Source organism: Giraffa tippelskirchi, chromosome 7 (assembly GCF_054371585.1).
Source record: "Giraffa tippelskirchi isolate mGirTip1 chromosome 7, T2T-mGirTip1v1.2.pri, whole genome shotgun sequence".
In the NCBI taxonomy this organism is placed as follows: domain Eukaryota; kingdom Metazoa; phylum Chordata; class Mammalia; order Artiodactyla; family Giraffidae; genus Giraffa; species Giraffa tippelskirchi.
The window spans coordinates 131,519,656-131,535,847 of NC_137281.1; the positions used below are offsets into that span (position 1 = coordinate 131,519,656).

Sequence of the window (16,192 nt, forward strand, 5' to 3'; positions counted from 1 at the left end):
CGGTGATGCCATCCAACCATCTCATCCTCTGTCGTCCCCTTCTCCTCCCGCCCCCAATCCTACCCAGCATCAGGGTCTTTTCCAATGAGTCAACCCTTCGCTTGAAGTGGCCAAAGTATTGGAGTTTCAGCTTCAACATCAGACCTTCCAATGAACACCCAGGATTGATCTCTTTTAGTAGAACAGATTATTTATGATTATTCTTACAGGTCTCAATAGCTCAGTATCTACCAAGATACATCTTAGTAAAAGAGTATGAAAATGTTGGGTGGTGGGGAAAGAACTTTTTCTTATGAGTTACAGTTCCAGCACTAACTTGTGGCATTGATTTGTCAGTGAACATTTCTGAATTGTAATTTCCTTATTAGTAAAAATAAGATAATCTCTGAGATCCCTTATAGCTCTACTGCTCTAATATGTAATCAGTATCTTTTTCTTAAACAAAAAATCTCCCTGTCAAAATATGTTTTGGAAAGATTGCTTTAATGAAAGCAATTCTTTTGTCAATTGAGTAAAGTTAGAAAATAATCATAGGCTAAATAATAATAAAACAACTGCTTGCTGAGGGCCTCTGTGGGCACTGCTCTAGGTTATTTAACTTACATATATCATTCTTGTTCACGATCATAAGAAACCTGTGAGCTAGAAGAGGCGATGAAAGCACAAAGTGGTGAGACTTCACAGTGTGGTGTTTCTCCCAGACCTCATGGCAAGTCGGCACTGTGATTTGCATTCAGGTAGCTTAGTCTCTGAATCTGTGCTCTTAGCCACAAGCTTTCAGCTCTCTGTCTAATAAGAGTGTCTGGTTGTTATTTACTTGCCAAATTTTTTTATCTTACATACCAGTGTAGTAGGAACAGAAAAAAAGTAGGTTCTTTTTCTTAGCTTCCACCCTGTTTTGTTTAGTCTGAAAGGGGATGGTGTTGCTCATTTCTTACTATAACACAATAGGTAAGTTTGAATTCTGGGCTTTCAGGCAACCACTTCAGAGAAAAGTGCCTCTTAATTTACTTGCTACAAACAAGTGGTTCTTCAGTGGAAGGGATCGCTGAGATAGTTTTGATACCTTTGTTTCTGTGTTTGTATACCAGATTCTGTATACTCTGAATTCCAGAATCTGAAAAGCACCTAGCAGTAAGCTTTGTCCCCTTGCTCAGAAACTTAAAAGCAGAGGGAAAGTGAACGTAAATAGTATCTAATAGTAACATCATAGTAAGCACTACTCCCTTCCCCTCCTCACCGCATCCCAGAGTACTGGGTTGAGCTCCTTGTGTTAAACGGCAACTTCCTGCTGTCTATTTTACATATGGTTATGTATATTTTTCAATGCTACTCTCTAAATTTGTCCCACTCTCTCCCCACACTGTGTCCACAACTCTGTTCTGTATGTCTGTGTTTCTATTCCTGTCCTGCAAATAGGTTCATCAGTACCATTTTTCTAGATTCCATATATATGCTTTAATATATAGTATTTGCTTTTCTCTTTCTGACTTCCCTCACTCTGTGTAACAGGCTCTAGGTTCATCCACCTCAGTGGGGACCCGTCTTGCACTGTTGATGGGAATGTAAATTAATATAGCCACTATGGAGAACAGTATGGAGATTCCTTAAAAAACTAAGAATAAAACTGCCATATAACCCAGCAATCCCACTACTACTGGGCATATACCTTAGAAAAACCATAATTGTCAAAGACACATGTACCCAGTGTTCACGACAACACTATTTAAAATAGCCAGGACATGGAGCAGTGTACGTGTCTGTTGGCAGATGAATGGATAAGAAAATTACGGTACATATATACAATGGAACATTACTCAGCTGTTCAGTTCAGTTCAGTCGCTCAGTCATATCCAACTCTTTGCAACCCCATGAACTTCAGCACGCCAGGCCTCCCTCTCGATCACCAACTCCCTGAGTCCACCCAAACCCATGTCCATAGAGTGGATGATGCCATCCAGCCATCTCATCCTCTGTCGTCCCCTTCTCCTCCCACCCTCAATCTTTCCTAGCATCAGGGTCTTTTCAGATGAGTCAGCTCTTCGCATCAGGTGGCCAAAGTATTGGAGTTTCAGCTTCAACATCAGTCCTTCCAATGAACACCCAGGACTGATCTCCTTTAGGATGGACTGGTTGGATCTCCTCACAGTCCAAGGGACTCTCAAGAGTCTTCTCCAACACCACAGTTCAAAAGCATCAATTCTTCGGCGCTCAGCTTTCTTTATAGTCCGACTCTAACATCCATACATGACCACTGGAAAAACCATAGCCTTGACTAAACAAACCTTTGTTGGCAAAGTAATGTCTCTGCTTTTTAATATGCTGTCTAGGTTGGTCATAACTTTCCTTCCAAGGAGTAAACGTCTTTTAATTTCCTGGCTGCAATCACCAACCATCTGCAGTGGTTTTGGAGCCCAGAAGAATAAAGTCAGCCACTGTTTCCACTGTTTGCCCATCTAAGGAACAAATTTGAGTCAGTTCTAGTGAGGTGGATAAACTTCATTTATAATGATTAAATCTTTAAGTAAGAGAATCTGTGAAAACTTTAAGCTTTGGAAGAAATGGCCCATGAGTTTCTCTTATTTAATACAAATAATAATGCAAATTCTCTCATGATCCTTTTCCCTAATTTTTGATGCATAAAGATAATAGTCTATTAGGTAAAGTATTATCCTATTGACAGTCATTAAAATTCAGCTGTTTTATTTCTTTTTTTATATTAAGGCCACAAGGTCAGGCTTCTGTTTGCCTGGTTTTATGAAACTAACTGTAAAAGTGCATTTGGTTTGTAGGTGTTTTTTTTTTTTTTAGTGGAAGAAACCATGATTATTTCTATGCTTCACTGATTTTCTTATGAAAAAAATTTTTTAACTGTAGCTTCACCAGGTGATACAGATCAGACACAAATTGAGCCCAGTCTGTACCTTGCATCTTTATTTACAGGTAAGATTTTTTACTTGAAACGTTTCAATTTTTTTTCATTTCCTTCTTTCTCTCATAATAATCAACACAGTAGAAACAATAATTGCAATTTTTTATTCTTGTAAATATCTCCAAATTCATCCCAAGTAAAAAATTCCCTTCATACACTACACTCAACTCTCCAAAAGTTAGGGGACCAAAAAATCTATCATTTCCTCTATGAAAGTTTATAAAATGTTGTATTAAAAGGCTGCAGGTGTGGTATTCAGAGCACCGAGGCTAGTACTCCAGATAATTCCATCTGGGGGAGGTTATTTGTTGGGACAGGACACTGTTTAAACTTTGAAGTCAGTTTTAAACAAAGTGAAGCAGCTGGAACCTGGCATAAGAAGAAACAAATCTTTCACATTAGCTATTGCTTTTGGAGAAAAAAAGATTTGGAGTTGTTTTTACAGGTGCTGATGCATTTATTCTTTCTATAGGAACTGCTGTATTTTTATCTTGAATTATAAATATAAAAATAAGCATTTGTCAACTCATTTAAAAAACAGAAGCAATAGTAAACTTAAAAAATGTAATAGGAATTATATGTCTAAAACACATTTTGGGATGAGACTATAAAACATTTTAAATCACTTTTAAACATGAAAGTAAGGAAAGAAATGTTTAATAGTGACTAATTCTGTGAAGCAGAGGCAAATTTAATTTTTCATACTATGTACTTAACATCAAATGACCAGACATCATCTTCATCAAAACTTGTAGTATTTATTCTCAAGCACGGAAGCTATGATTGCAAAATCTGCAGGGCTGGGTTAAGTATGTGAGGAGAACTGAATACAGCAGGATAGTTTAGCAGCTGCTTAAGCAAGGAACTTAAGCAAGAGTAGATGAGCCCAGAGTGGACAGGAAAAATGCTTCAAGAACTCAATAAAGCACAGCTGAAATACTGTAACATTTTCATAGACAGCTGGGAAGCAACTTTGTTGCTGGAACTCAGGGCTAATCTTAAAGACAAGATCTGGCCAACATGAATCTAAGCAAGCTGTTAGCCATGAGGAGCCACAGACTGTCTAGGCAGAAACAAATCAGCATGGTCCAGCAATCATTTTAAGGCCCAGCATGTACTAGCATTGTGCTGCAACTTTGTAGAATACAGAGGTAAACAAGACAAAGTTGCTTTGCTCATAGGGCACATTTAATAGGAGCAGTAGACCTTCAAACAAATAATAATAATATGAGTCACAGTCCATGCTTTTAAGGAATATATTGTCCAAAGGAAGTTACAGACATGTAAATAATTGCAGTGCAATTTCCTAAGTGCTGCAGTGGAGTTGCCATCCTGAGACTAAGGCATCAACAGTGCACAGGAGCTGCTGCTGCTGCTGCTGCTGCTGCTAAGTAGGAACCCATGTATTTCACCACTGTGGGTGGAAAAACAACCCAGAGAATGTGCTTCATCTGCACATGTTCTTAAGTGTTTAGGGTCTGCAGACCCCTGAGAGACACTGATAGCTATGACTACCTGACTCTCTTCCAGACTGTATTTATATGAATACATATAAATATGAAAGTATTTCCTATGAAAGTAATTTACGTATGATTTCAGGGTATTCATAGATCCATGATCACCCATCCTTGGACTTTAGGTTAAGATCCTTCATGTACTTGAGTTAAGATTATTACAGGTTTTGTTTCCTTTTTCATTTTATTTTTAAATGAGTTTATAAGAAACCCATTCTGATAATGCACAAAGAAATACCCAAATCCAAACAATGTAAAGTCACTGTACCATCTATTCATCTACTCATAGAAGAATCCCATAACTTTATTTATGTAGCTTATGCCACATGCAGTTACTGAATCCAAGTGAAGAGTGTCCGGTGCTGCATTCTTCTGTGAAGTTACTGAGGAATTTTTTTCTTCTTTTCTCTTCTTGTCTCGTGCTGTTTTAGGAGAGAATGCTTTGTTTGGATTCCTCTCAGTTTGCAAATAACAGAGACATAATAATGGGTTACTGACTGTTTGAAGATTAGAGTCAGAATGTAAAACCTATTGATGAAATGGATTATCTAAACCTAAAAAGCTTTTAGAAAGTTATATATATGTATTTTTAAAAACAATACACATATGATATATAGGCAAATCCTGAAATGGACCTTAAAAATCCTGCATTATTGCTTTATTAGAATAAATTAGTTTCAGATTTTCTGTTCATTAGTCTTATAAGAAGATAAGAGAAAACAGAGTTTCCTTATGAATTTTAAATACTTTTAAAGCAAAAAATTGAATTTCAAATGTCTAAAAAAGTATATTAAAGCCTGTCTTAGGACTCTTCAATACATGGTCTCGCTCAGTGACACCTCCAGCTTAAATGCATGCCAGGTTAAATGACGTACTGCCTACCCACGGAATCAGGGAATAGTTTTCCTTTTTTTAAAACAAATCTGAAAACAGCTGTTGAAACAATTACATCATAGAGTAATGACATGACTGTGGAAATTTAAAAAGTCAAGCTTTGAAACCATCAAACTACATTAATAGAGGTAGAAATTTTATGTTTGCTTTTATGATGATTTATTAAGATATTATGTCTTTTCTTAAAAAAATTAAACTCTGTGAGGACCATAACTGGATATGAATGTTACACTTTTTGCCTGTTAACAGTGATGCTTTTTAAAAAATGTTTCCAGCCTAAAAAGTTCTCTTTTAAAGTTCTAAAACTGTGATTTTGCTTGTATAAATGAGCACTTCAAAAAATCTTTCCAAAATGTACATTAACAAACCCTTTAGATACATTTTTGATTTCAAAATTTTTCATAAACTTTTCAACGAAGGAAGAAAATTTCCCTCAACCATTCTAAGCTTGAGGGCCTTTCAAAAACAGATGGCAGGCCAGAATTACCAACCCCTGTCTTGGGGATTGAAATTCAGGCCTTGGGAGTTTACAGATCATTAGCAACAGATTTAGGGCCAGTACCAACATGTGTCCCTAAAAAATTAGATGTTATCAATACCTTTGCCTTATAACAAGCTTTTACCATATAGTATTAAACTCTTCAGCTTTTAGAGTACTAGAGTGACTTTAGTAAATTATCCAGTAGTAGGATAGTCCTTATTTCTTACGTTTGGGGTTTGTTGTATGTGCTTTTTCGGAGAAGGCAATGGCACCCCACTCCATTACTTTTGCTTGGAAAATCCCATGGATGGAGGAGCCTGGTAGGCTGCAGTCCATGGGGTCGCTAGGAGTCGGAGACGACTGAGCGACTTCACTTTCACTTTTCACTTTCATGCATTGGAGAAGGAAATGGCAACCCACTCCAGTGTTCTTGCCTGGAGAATCCCAGGGACGGGGGAGCCTGTTGGGCTGCTGTCTATGGGGTCACGCAGAGTCGGACACAACTGAAGTGACTTAGCAGTTAGCAGTAGATACATTTTATTTGTATAATTCATTGATTAAAAACACAATTACTAGAGTTAAAATTAGCATAATTATTTGGAGGCCCTCTAGAACTGTGGGGTTTTTTCCTTAGTGTATTTCAGTGACACATTCTTATCCCTCTCTCATAAATTGACCTACTTTTTGCAGCCAACCCTAAGAGTCATTGCCTCTTAGGATAGTTTCTTTCCAGCTTCTTAAAAAGCAAGTGCTAATCTGTGTTAAGTGCTTTCTGTGTGCCAGCACTATTCAAAATACTTTATATACATTATCATTATCATTATTTATATACATTATCCCATTTAATCCTCACTAAACCCTTGGAGGTAGGTACTCTTACCTATATTATGTAGGTGAGGAAACAAGGGTTTTGAAAATTATGTAACTTTTTCAAAGTCCCTCAACACTCATTCTTCCTCTTGTACTAAGTCGCTTCAATCATGTCCAACTCTTTGCAATTCCATGGCCTGTAGCCCTCCAGCTCTTCTGTCCTTGGGATTTCCCAGGCAAGAATACTGGAGTGGGTTTCCATTTCCTCCTCCGGGGGATCTTTCCTCCCCAGGGATTGAACCTGGGTCTCTTACGTCTTCTGCGTTGGTGAGTGGGTTCTTTACCACTATAGCACTCATCACAACCTGACATAGTATATGTCTGTTTCCTTATTTGTTTGTCATTTGCTCTTTATACCTATCTGAGATATGATATCAGTGAGATTAGAGCTTTTCTCTTCTTCAAAATCTCCAGAGTCTAGAACAGTGCCTGTTCTAGAACATAGTAGGTGCTCAGTTGATAGTTGTTGAGTGGATGTGCCCAGCTCTGCCGTGTCACAGAATCCATGTTCTTATTCCTCCCCTTCCCCTTTTACTCCTTCCCACATGAAAGCCTTACTGACAGTCTGGATGGGACCATTCCCAGGTGACTGAACAATAGACTTCATTTGGGTCCCAGATTGACCAATCATAAAGGGATTTGTGCTTGAAACTTTATCACCGCTCCTCTCTTTAGGTGCCCCTACCATTACATACCACTTCTAAAGTGGAATTTCTCTCAACCACCTTAAAAACAGTGGTTTTTATGTGGGTAGTTAACGTATTTGGTATTAGGCAGAAAGAGATGAATATAAATTAGATGAATTATACTAGACTCTTTCTTGAAAACCATCTCTTACCTTGTGTGGCTCTTCACTTTAGGATCTCCTTCTTATCTAACATTTCCCTTTTGTGTTCCTCTGTTTTCTCTTTATTCACTTTTCTTGATCCTTCTTTCTTTTCTGTTATCACTTATTTTGTTATTTCCTTCATTGCCTCCCACATCTTTCAAGCCGTAGCTCAATTGTTGCTTTCACTTAACTTAAACCAAGTATTCCTCTACATGTTTACTTCCACTGATAGGTTTTAAGCTTCTTCAAGATGAGGACTGTTTCTTTTTCACCTGTGTATCTTCTTAACACCATCTTAGCTCCACACATACAATAGACTTTTACAGATGTTTAGTTAGTGAGCATATGCATCTGGAAAGGCCCACTCTGATATCTCCCTGCCTCAGTTACCTTTACCTTGTCTTTCTTCCAGAATTACTATCAGGATGAGATAAGATGATATGGAAAAGATTTTTGCAAAATTTTAATTGCTGTATAAATGTAAGATAGTAATTACAAGAATTAACATAACTTTATAATAATTGAATTTAATATGTTCCTTGAGACTTGGGAACTTCTTCAAGGTCCAAAAAAAAGCCAGTTACAGCTGTTGTTACATCATTGATCAATCTAATCGGTAATCTAATGCTCAGAGTAGAAAATAAAGGCACATGTAAAGCAGTTTTGTGAAATTGGATAACAGAGAAAAGAAGAATGTCTGGTAACAGTGTAGTTTTTGACAGATATGTGAGTAATGGAAGGAATGAAATTTTTTCTTAATTGAGGAAAGATAGTATTTAAATTTACAGGTTGACCATTAATTTGTTCTCAAGCCTTAGTTGTACCCTGTGTTGGTTTTTGCTTTATTGACAAGGTAAACTCTGGTCTTGGATACTACTCTTGGTTACTTGAGTATTCTACATCATTACTTTGTAAAATGTCAGAATATCTAAATGCTTATGTACTATGATTTTTTTTTAAAGTTCTTATTGTTTCTTAATTTTAATTTTTATCATGTCCTAACAGAGCCAGATTTCAAGAATTCTTTTCCTATTTAAAATACTTATTCTATTTAAAATGACATAAGAATTGCTTTCTTCTTAGAGGAGTATGCTGGTACATTAGTTTATGATATGATATAATGATACCAAATCTTATTTCCCTTTCCTCTTTTATGGAAAAAAAAAAGAAATTGATGTAAGTAATAAACAGGAATGATAATGTTAAAATAATCATTGTTAGACATCATAATATGAAAGGAATCTTTTACAAATATTTTGATTATCTTGGACAGCTGTGATTGAGTCATCATTGAAATCTCCAAAACTGACTTCTTTTACTGTGGTCCCTATAAAAGTCTGATGGAAAATTTCACTTTTTACTGTGGAAACTATTTTAAAGACTCGTGTAAATTGTAAAGTCAAGACTCTTGTAATTGTAAAGTCAATTACAATGACTCTTGACTCAGAGATATCTTTAAGATTATTTAAGATGATTTGCCTTTAAGATGCTTATTATTAAGTATATATGGTAAATCCATGAAATTGGAAATGAGGGTTTTTGTGGTCTTAAACAGTACCACATTGGCATTCTTTATATTCTTAGGCAATGTGCTTTTTAAATTTAGAGGAGTGAATTAGGCTACAGGCAGATAGATATACATATGTAGTCAACTCTGTTTGTTTTTTTTTTCTTTTTAAACACATTAATGAATTCTTCATTTCAAACTGCCTCCCTACTTGGTCTTACCTACCATTTATCATCTATAACATGACTTTGGGCACTTGTATCCTGTCTTAGTCCATTCGGGCTACTATAACAAAATACTGTAGACTGAGTGGCTTTTAGACAACAGAAATTTATTTCTCACAGTTCTGGAGGCTGGTCATCCCAAGATCCAGGCACCTCTTCCTGGTTCCTGTGTCCTCACATGGTGGAAGGGGCTGGCAAGCTCTCTGGGGCCTCTCATAAAGGCACTAATCTTGTATATGAGGGCTCCAATCTCTTGACCTAAGCACCTCCCAAAGGTCACACTTTTTAATACCACCACACTAGGCATTAGGATTTCAACATATAAATTTTGGGGAGACATAAACATTCAGATCATAACATATACTTATGAAATATTGTCTCTAATTGTCTGGGAGTGGGTATGGAAAGAAGGGTGATTTTATCTCTCTGACAAGATCTGAGCACCTTGAGAAAAGAATTTATCCCAAATGCACTTCTCTTTTTGATCCCCAGTATTTATCTCCCTGACAAGATCTGAGCACCTTGAGAAAAGAATTTATCCCAAAAGCAATTCTCTTTTTGATCCTCAGTATTATTTGGGAAAGTTTCAAGGCACGTAAGTACTCAGGTACACTCGTTTAGCTGAATGAGTTTCTCGTTTTGCAGGTGGTAAAGCGGTTCCACTCTTCACTTCTCAGACATCACCTGCCAAGATGTCTGTGACAGTACCCTCAGTGAACCTGGAAGACTGCTCTCAGTCTCTGAGCATTGGCACTGTCCAGGGGGACACGGAATCCTCAGGAGCAGATACCTTCTGAATGCGAAGTGAGAGCCAGTACAATACTTGTGCTACTGGTTTTGAGGTCATTTTCCTCTGGCATAAAGCCATCTCTCAGGCTATTTTGGTCCTTCAACATATTCAGAAAAACGATTTTAAAATTTTTATTGAAGTGGAAAGTGTAATTTGGGTATTTAGGTAACATTTTTAAATAAAATAAATGGATATCATCGTGAGTCTGTGTTATTTCTTAGAGTCCTAAGGCAGCTATGGAGTAGTGGAAAGGGCATAACTTTTGATCTCTAAAAATTTACTCTACAGATATAATTATTTGTACTTAGTTGTGAAATTAAGTTGCTCAGTGTTACTCATCACTAATTTTTTATAAGAGCAAATAATTGGTACCAATCTAATGCCTCTCAATAAGGAATTAATTGAAAAAGTGTGAGTACAATAGAATACTAGGTGTCACAGAAAAGAATTTTAAAATGTTTATGTGTTGATATGGAATTATCTTTGAGATCTGTTGGGTTTTTTTCAGTTTTAGAAAATGAATATAGTTGAATAGAAAAATGAAGGTATAGTTGACTCATTATGTTATTTTCAGGTGTACAGCATAGTGATCCAGTATTTTTGCAGATTATATTCCATTATAGGTTATTATAAGATATTGGGTATAATTCCCACTGCTATACAGTGAATCCTTGTTGCTTATTTTATACACTATAGTAATATCTGTTAATTTGTCCCTCCTCCTTTCCCTGTCCCCTTTGATTACCACAATTTTGTTTTCTATGTCTGAGAGTTTGTTTCTGTTTTGTATATATGTTTATTTTGATTATTTTTAAAATTCCACACGTATGCCTTTCTCTCTCTGACATATTTCATTACACATAATATTCTCTAGGTCTGTCCACATTGCTACAAATGGCAATGTTTCATTCTTTTTTATGGCAGAGTAATATTGCATTGTATATATTATATATACCACATATCTGAGGTATATTGTTAAAGTGCAAAAAGCCACGTGAAAAATAGTATGTGAGTTATGCTACCATTGTTTAAAATGAGATGGGGATCAGTCCAAATATATGTATGTACATACACACACACCTACATAATACTTATGTATGCATTAAATAACTTTGGAAGGCTAGACAAGAAACAGCTAATTTGGTCTCCAAGAAGGGAAATGAAGTGGCTAGGCGATAGAGAGGCTGAGTAATTGGAATCAAGGATGAGTGTATTTACTGTGGATTCTAAATACAGTTGTGACGAGAAAAAATGGAGCAGGCTTTTGGTCCTGGACTTCTGTTGTTGGGAGTTTTTAAATTACTGACTCAATTTCAGTACTGGTAATTGGTCTGTTCATATTTTCTGTTTCTTCCTGGTTCAATTTTAGGAGGCTGTACCTTTCTAAGAATTTGTCCATTTCTTCTAGGTTGCCCATTTTATTGGGGTATAGTTGCTTGTAGTAATCTCTTATGGTCCTTTGTATTTCTGTGATGTTGGTTATAATTTCTTTTTCCTTTCTAATTTTATTGATTTGGACCCCTTCCTTTGTTTTTCCTGATGGGTCTGTCCAAAGATTTATCAATTTTATCTTTCCAGAGAACCAACTTTTTGTTTCATTGATCTTCTCTATTGGTTTTCTAGTCTATACATCATTTATTTCTGCTCTCATCTTTATGATTTCTTTCTTTCTACTAATTTTGTGTTTTGTTTGTTGTTTTTTCTCTAGTTCCTTTAGTGTAAGGTTAGGTTGTTTGAGATTTTTTGTTTCCTAAGGTAAGCGTATGTCACTATAAACTCCTCTCTTAGAACTGCTTTTTAGTAAAAGCATGTTTTATTTAAAAGTGTTGACAGTTTTTTCATCCTAACCATAGAAATCTAGCCTTTTCTAGTTTTAGAATAGAAGTATAATCTTTAATTTATTCCACTACATATGTACTTGAGGTTTACTTTTTCTTTTTGGTGTGTCTTTGTGTGTTTTTGTACCACGTGGCTTGCAGGATCTTAGCCCCCCTACCAAGAATGGAAATTGTGCCCCTTGCAGTGGAAGTGTGGAGTCCTAATCACTGGACTGCCAGGGAATTCCCTTGAGCTTTCCTTAAAAAAGTTTCATATCTTTTCATCAGTGTTTTGTTTGTTTATAGGATTATTTATGGCCAAGTTTGCTTCTATATATATTCTTCTGCCAACCACCTTCAACTTTTTAGAATAAAATTATGTGTGTAAAGGTAAATTACTTTAATGTTATGGGCTTTAAAATTTTTATCTTATATTTCATTTTATAATTTCCAACTTCTGGAATGAACCACTTATAAGACATGTTGTTAATAAATAAGACTTTATCAAGATCAAGACTGTTGTTGGGCTTACATGCCAGGGTAACAGGTATTTAAAATGTTTCTTTGGTTTAAATCCTAAAATAAGTTTGCTTTTTGTGCATTTTAATAGAATCTTGAATAAATGTTTTTATTTTCAAAAGATGATTACATCAGTATATTTCTGATCACTTGCAAATTTCTGGTCTCTTAATTTTTATTTTAAAATATTAAACATATTTAAATCACTTTTATAGTTTTTCTATTAAAAACAAAATTTTTCTGAAAAATAAATAAAATGGCACATCTTAGTTGGTGGTGGGTTACTGCCCTTAATCCAAGAGTAATTCTGTAGTTGAAACATTTTTTGAAACAGCTTTTAAAAATGGCCTGAGGGTATCATTTCCATATAGATGAGTAACTTGAACAGTAATAAAGAATAAAATCCTTGGTATTTCTGTGGTGTTGCTAAGAAGAAACTCACTAAAAAATTCTTTTCTACTGTACATCATCTATGTATCTGTTTAACAGAAATTAACTATAAGGATGTTGGGCATAGAGTGTGGTGTGGTTACTTATGGCCCAGGCTAGGCAACCATCTCAGGACTCATCATCCTCTCCCTTTGGTCATCTGCCTCTCCTGGAAAATAAAGGTTGATCAAAGAATTCTGTCTCTTCCTTATGTAGTATCACCATTTGCTCACCTACCATCAGTTGTTCAGTAGTTTTTAAAACTCTCTTAAGAATGCACTGGAGAAAAATTAATTTTATAATGAGAAAGCTCATCGTTACAGTTCAGAAAATTTCAGGAAGTCAGTTTTTTTATTTGACCTAGCCCATGTCAGGAAAATAGATTCCAGGTCTCAAGACTGTCAAGCCTTTGAGAGTAATCAGCCCTTGTCTGTACTTTCTAAAGATATTATTTCTTCTTGTACTGAAGTGTTTACCTAGAAACAATAGGAAATATTAGCTAGAGTGCAGATGTCCCCTGGTGAGACCAATAAATATTGTAAAGCTATGTTGATGGTTCATTAATTACTAAGAAAGCAAACAAAGTTCTTTTTCTGTTTTTTTGGGTTTTGGGGGTGTTTTTTTTTAGTGTGAATGGTCTTATTGAATAATTTCAGCCCTAGTAAGGGATATATTACTGATCCATCTCTTAGATTCAGAGAGCCCTAACCTAGGTAAAAACCCTCAAGCAAATCAATAGACTCCTTCAGCTTCTCCTGGGAGGTCACTTCTATGAGACCTCTGAAGAGACCCAGATGGTGAGACTGAACAGGATTTAAAATCTTGAAAGGAGCTGGTAAGAAATCCCAGAAATAGCTCTTGGTATGCATAGAGGTCACAGATAAAGAACAGGCCTGGCGCTGCACAATTGATATGATTTATATGTAAAGAGTTGAAAGTGTATGTATTTTTCACTGAATCATCATGACATACAATGATAACTATATCAATTGACTCTTCATAGCCTGCTTTTCCTAACAAAGATATATTTTTCTTTTCTATTTTTCACAAGTGTGTTACCTTAGAAATAAGTATCAAATGAGGAGGTATTTCTACCATTGCGATAGTTTAATGGGATTTCTTGGTAAGCCTTGTAAGTATTTTTATTTCCCTTGATTGTATTTCTTAATACTTGCATGGTTAGAAAAGTACCATAGACAGGAGTATTTTAAAAGGTGATTGGGGGTGATTTTTCTCTCTGGGTAAAATATTGGCTGTTTATAATTCTGTATAATTATAATAACCAGCCTGAATGTCTGGGTTGGGAGATAATTGTTGCATGTTCTGAAGTATAGAGATGTTCAGATCCTGTTCTCAACAGGCTATTTGCTAGTGTTAAGCAGAGGTATACCATGGTTCTAGTGACCCCTGGAGTTGTAAATGGTAACATGTCCAGCAAGATGTTAGGTTGGTAGAAGAGGCCGTGGTCTGACTCATTCTTAAAAACACAGTGAAGACAGGGAACTATATTCAATATCCTATGATAAACTGCAATGGAAAAGAATATGAAAAAGAATGTGTATATATATATATATATACACACACACACACATACACACACACACACATATATATATATGTATAATCGAATCACTTTGCTGTATAACAGAAATAAACACTGTAAATCAACTATACTTCAGTTATAAGAATAGCAATAAGAAGGAAAAAACAAGGTGAGGAATATTTTGCTTCAGAAAAGGGAAGGGGAAATGAAGAAAAGTAGAGTCATAGAAAACAGAGAAGGAAAGCAATAGTCCATAGTGACATGGTAACAGTCTTAGGAGGAGGGCAGTCGGTTTGATTGGCTATAACAAAATTCTAGTTTTGTTTCATTGTCTTGAATGGAGTTTACACTTCTCAACTTGTCTACTTGATCAGAAGGTCTCCAGTAACCTGTTTGTGCCTCAAGGCCATCTGCTTCTGGAGGCTTCTTTGGTTAGCATCAGCTTGCAGTCAGTCATGGGAGTGAATGTGCATTGGTCTGAGTTTGAAGTTTATTTTCATTATGACATGTAGCACCCTGGGTGGACTGTTGTAGCTGCTGTCAAGAGGACCTGAAATGGCTCCTTTTCATAATTTCAAACATTTTTGCATCTATATCACTTAACATTTTCTACAAAACAAAACACTTCCAAAACCAGGTGGCTTAAAACAACCATTTATTTATTCATGATTCTGTGGATGAGTTGTTTGGCTGGGATCGACTGGGATAGCTTTGCTCTGCTCTGTTCCTCATGGTATTGTCTGGCCTTACAACACATGCATTTATAGTCCACTGATACTTGATGGTCTCATTCACATGTCTGGCAGTTGCAGGACAGTGGAGGTCACTGGGCCCATCATCTAGCAGATCTTCCCAACCCAGGAATCAAACTGGAGTCTCTTGCATTGCAGGTGGATTCTTTACCAGCTGAGCTACCAGGGAAGAGAACAGCTAGCAGGCTAGCAAGCTCATTCAATTGATATTGGTTGAGAGTTCCTAAGAGCAGCAAGAGAGGGTAAGCTCCAATGTGCAAGCAGATTTCAAGCCTCTGTTTGTGTCATGTTGTTAATAATGCTTTTGTTGGCCAAAGCAAATCATGTCCAAGGCCAGACTCAAAGAATAGAGTAGACTCCCATCTCCTCATGGAAAGAACTACAGTCATATGCAGTTCAGTTCAGTGCAGTTCAGTCACTCAGTCGTGTCCGACTCTTTGCGACCCCATGAATTGCAGCACGCCAGGCCTCTCTGTCCATCACCAACTCCTGGAGTCTACCCAAACCCATGTCCATCGAGTCGGTTATGCCATCCAACCATCTCATCCTCTGTCGTCCCCTTCTCCTCCCGCCCCCTATCCTACCCAGCATTAGGGTCTTTTCCAATGAGTGAACTCTTCGCATGAGGTGGCCAAAGTATTGGAGTTTCAGCTTCAACATCAGTCCTTCCAATGAACACCCAGGATTGATCTCTTTTAGGATGGATTGATTGGATCTCCTTGCAGTCCAAGGGACTCTCAAGAGTCTTCTCCAACACCACAGTTCAAAAGCATCAGTTCTTCGGCACTCAGCTTTCTTCACCGTCCAAATCTCACATCCATACATGACCACTGGAAAAACCATAGCCTTGACTAGATGGACTTTTGTTGGCAAAGTAATGTCTCTGCTTTTAAATATGCTATCTAGGTTGGCCATAACCTTCCTTCCAAGGAGTAAGCGTCTTTTAATTTCATGGCTGCAGTCACCATCAGCAGTGATCTTGGAGCCCAAAAAAATAAAGTCTGACACTGTTTCCCCATCTATTTCCCATGAAGTGATGGGACCAGATGCCATGATCTTAGTTTTCTGAACGTTGAGCTTTAAGCCAACTT

General features: G+C 36.6%; 1 protein-coding gene across 48 annotated transcripts in view; it reads left to right on the forward strand.

Annotated features, from left to right (window-relative positions):
• KIAA0586 (KIAA0586 ortholog) overlaps positions 1 to 16,192 on the forward strand; it is a 196,956-nt gene that overhangs the window by 111,427 nt on the left and 69,337 nt on the right. For 24 of the 48 annotated variants that reach the window (XM_081509624.1, XM_081509617.1, XM_081509645.1 and 21 more), the window contains 2 exons: positions 2,878 to 2,943; positions 9,897 to 10,238. The exons of 7 other annotated variants lie outside the window; for them this stretch is intronic. In XM_081509624.1, coding sequence (XP_081365750.1) covers positions 2,878 to 2,943; positions 9,897 to 10,048 — 218 coding nt within the window. In that variant the 3' untranslated portion in view covers positions 10,049 to 10,238. Of the gene's footprint in view, positions 1 to 2,877; positions 2,944 to 9,896; positions 10,239 to 16,192 lie in introns of those variants that run through there. 17 more of the 48 variants (XM_081509625.1, XM_081509641.1, XM_081509651.1 and 14 more) reach the window with 1 other exon arrangement.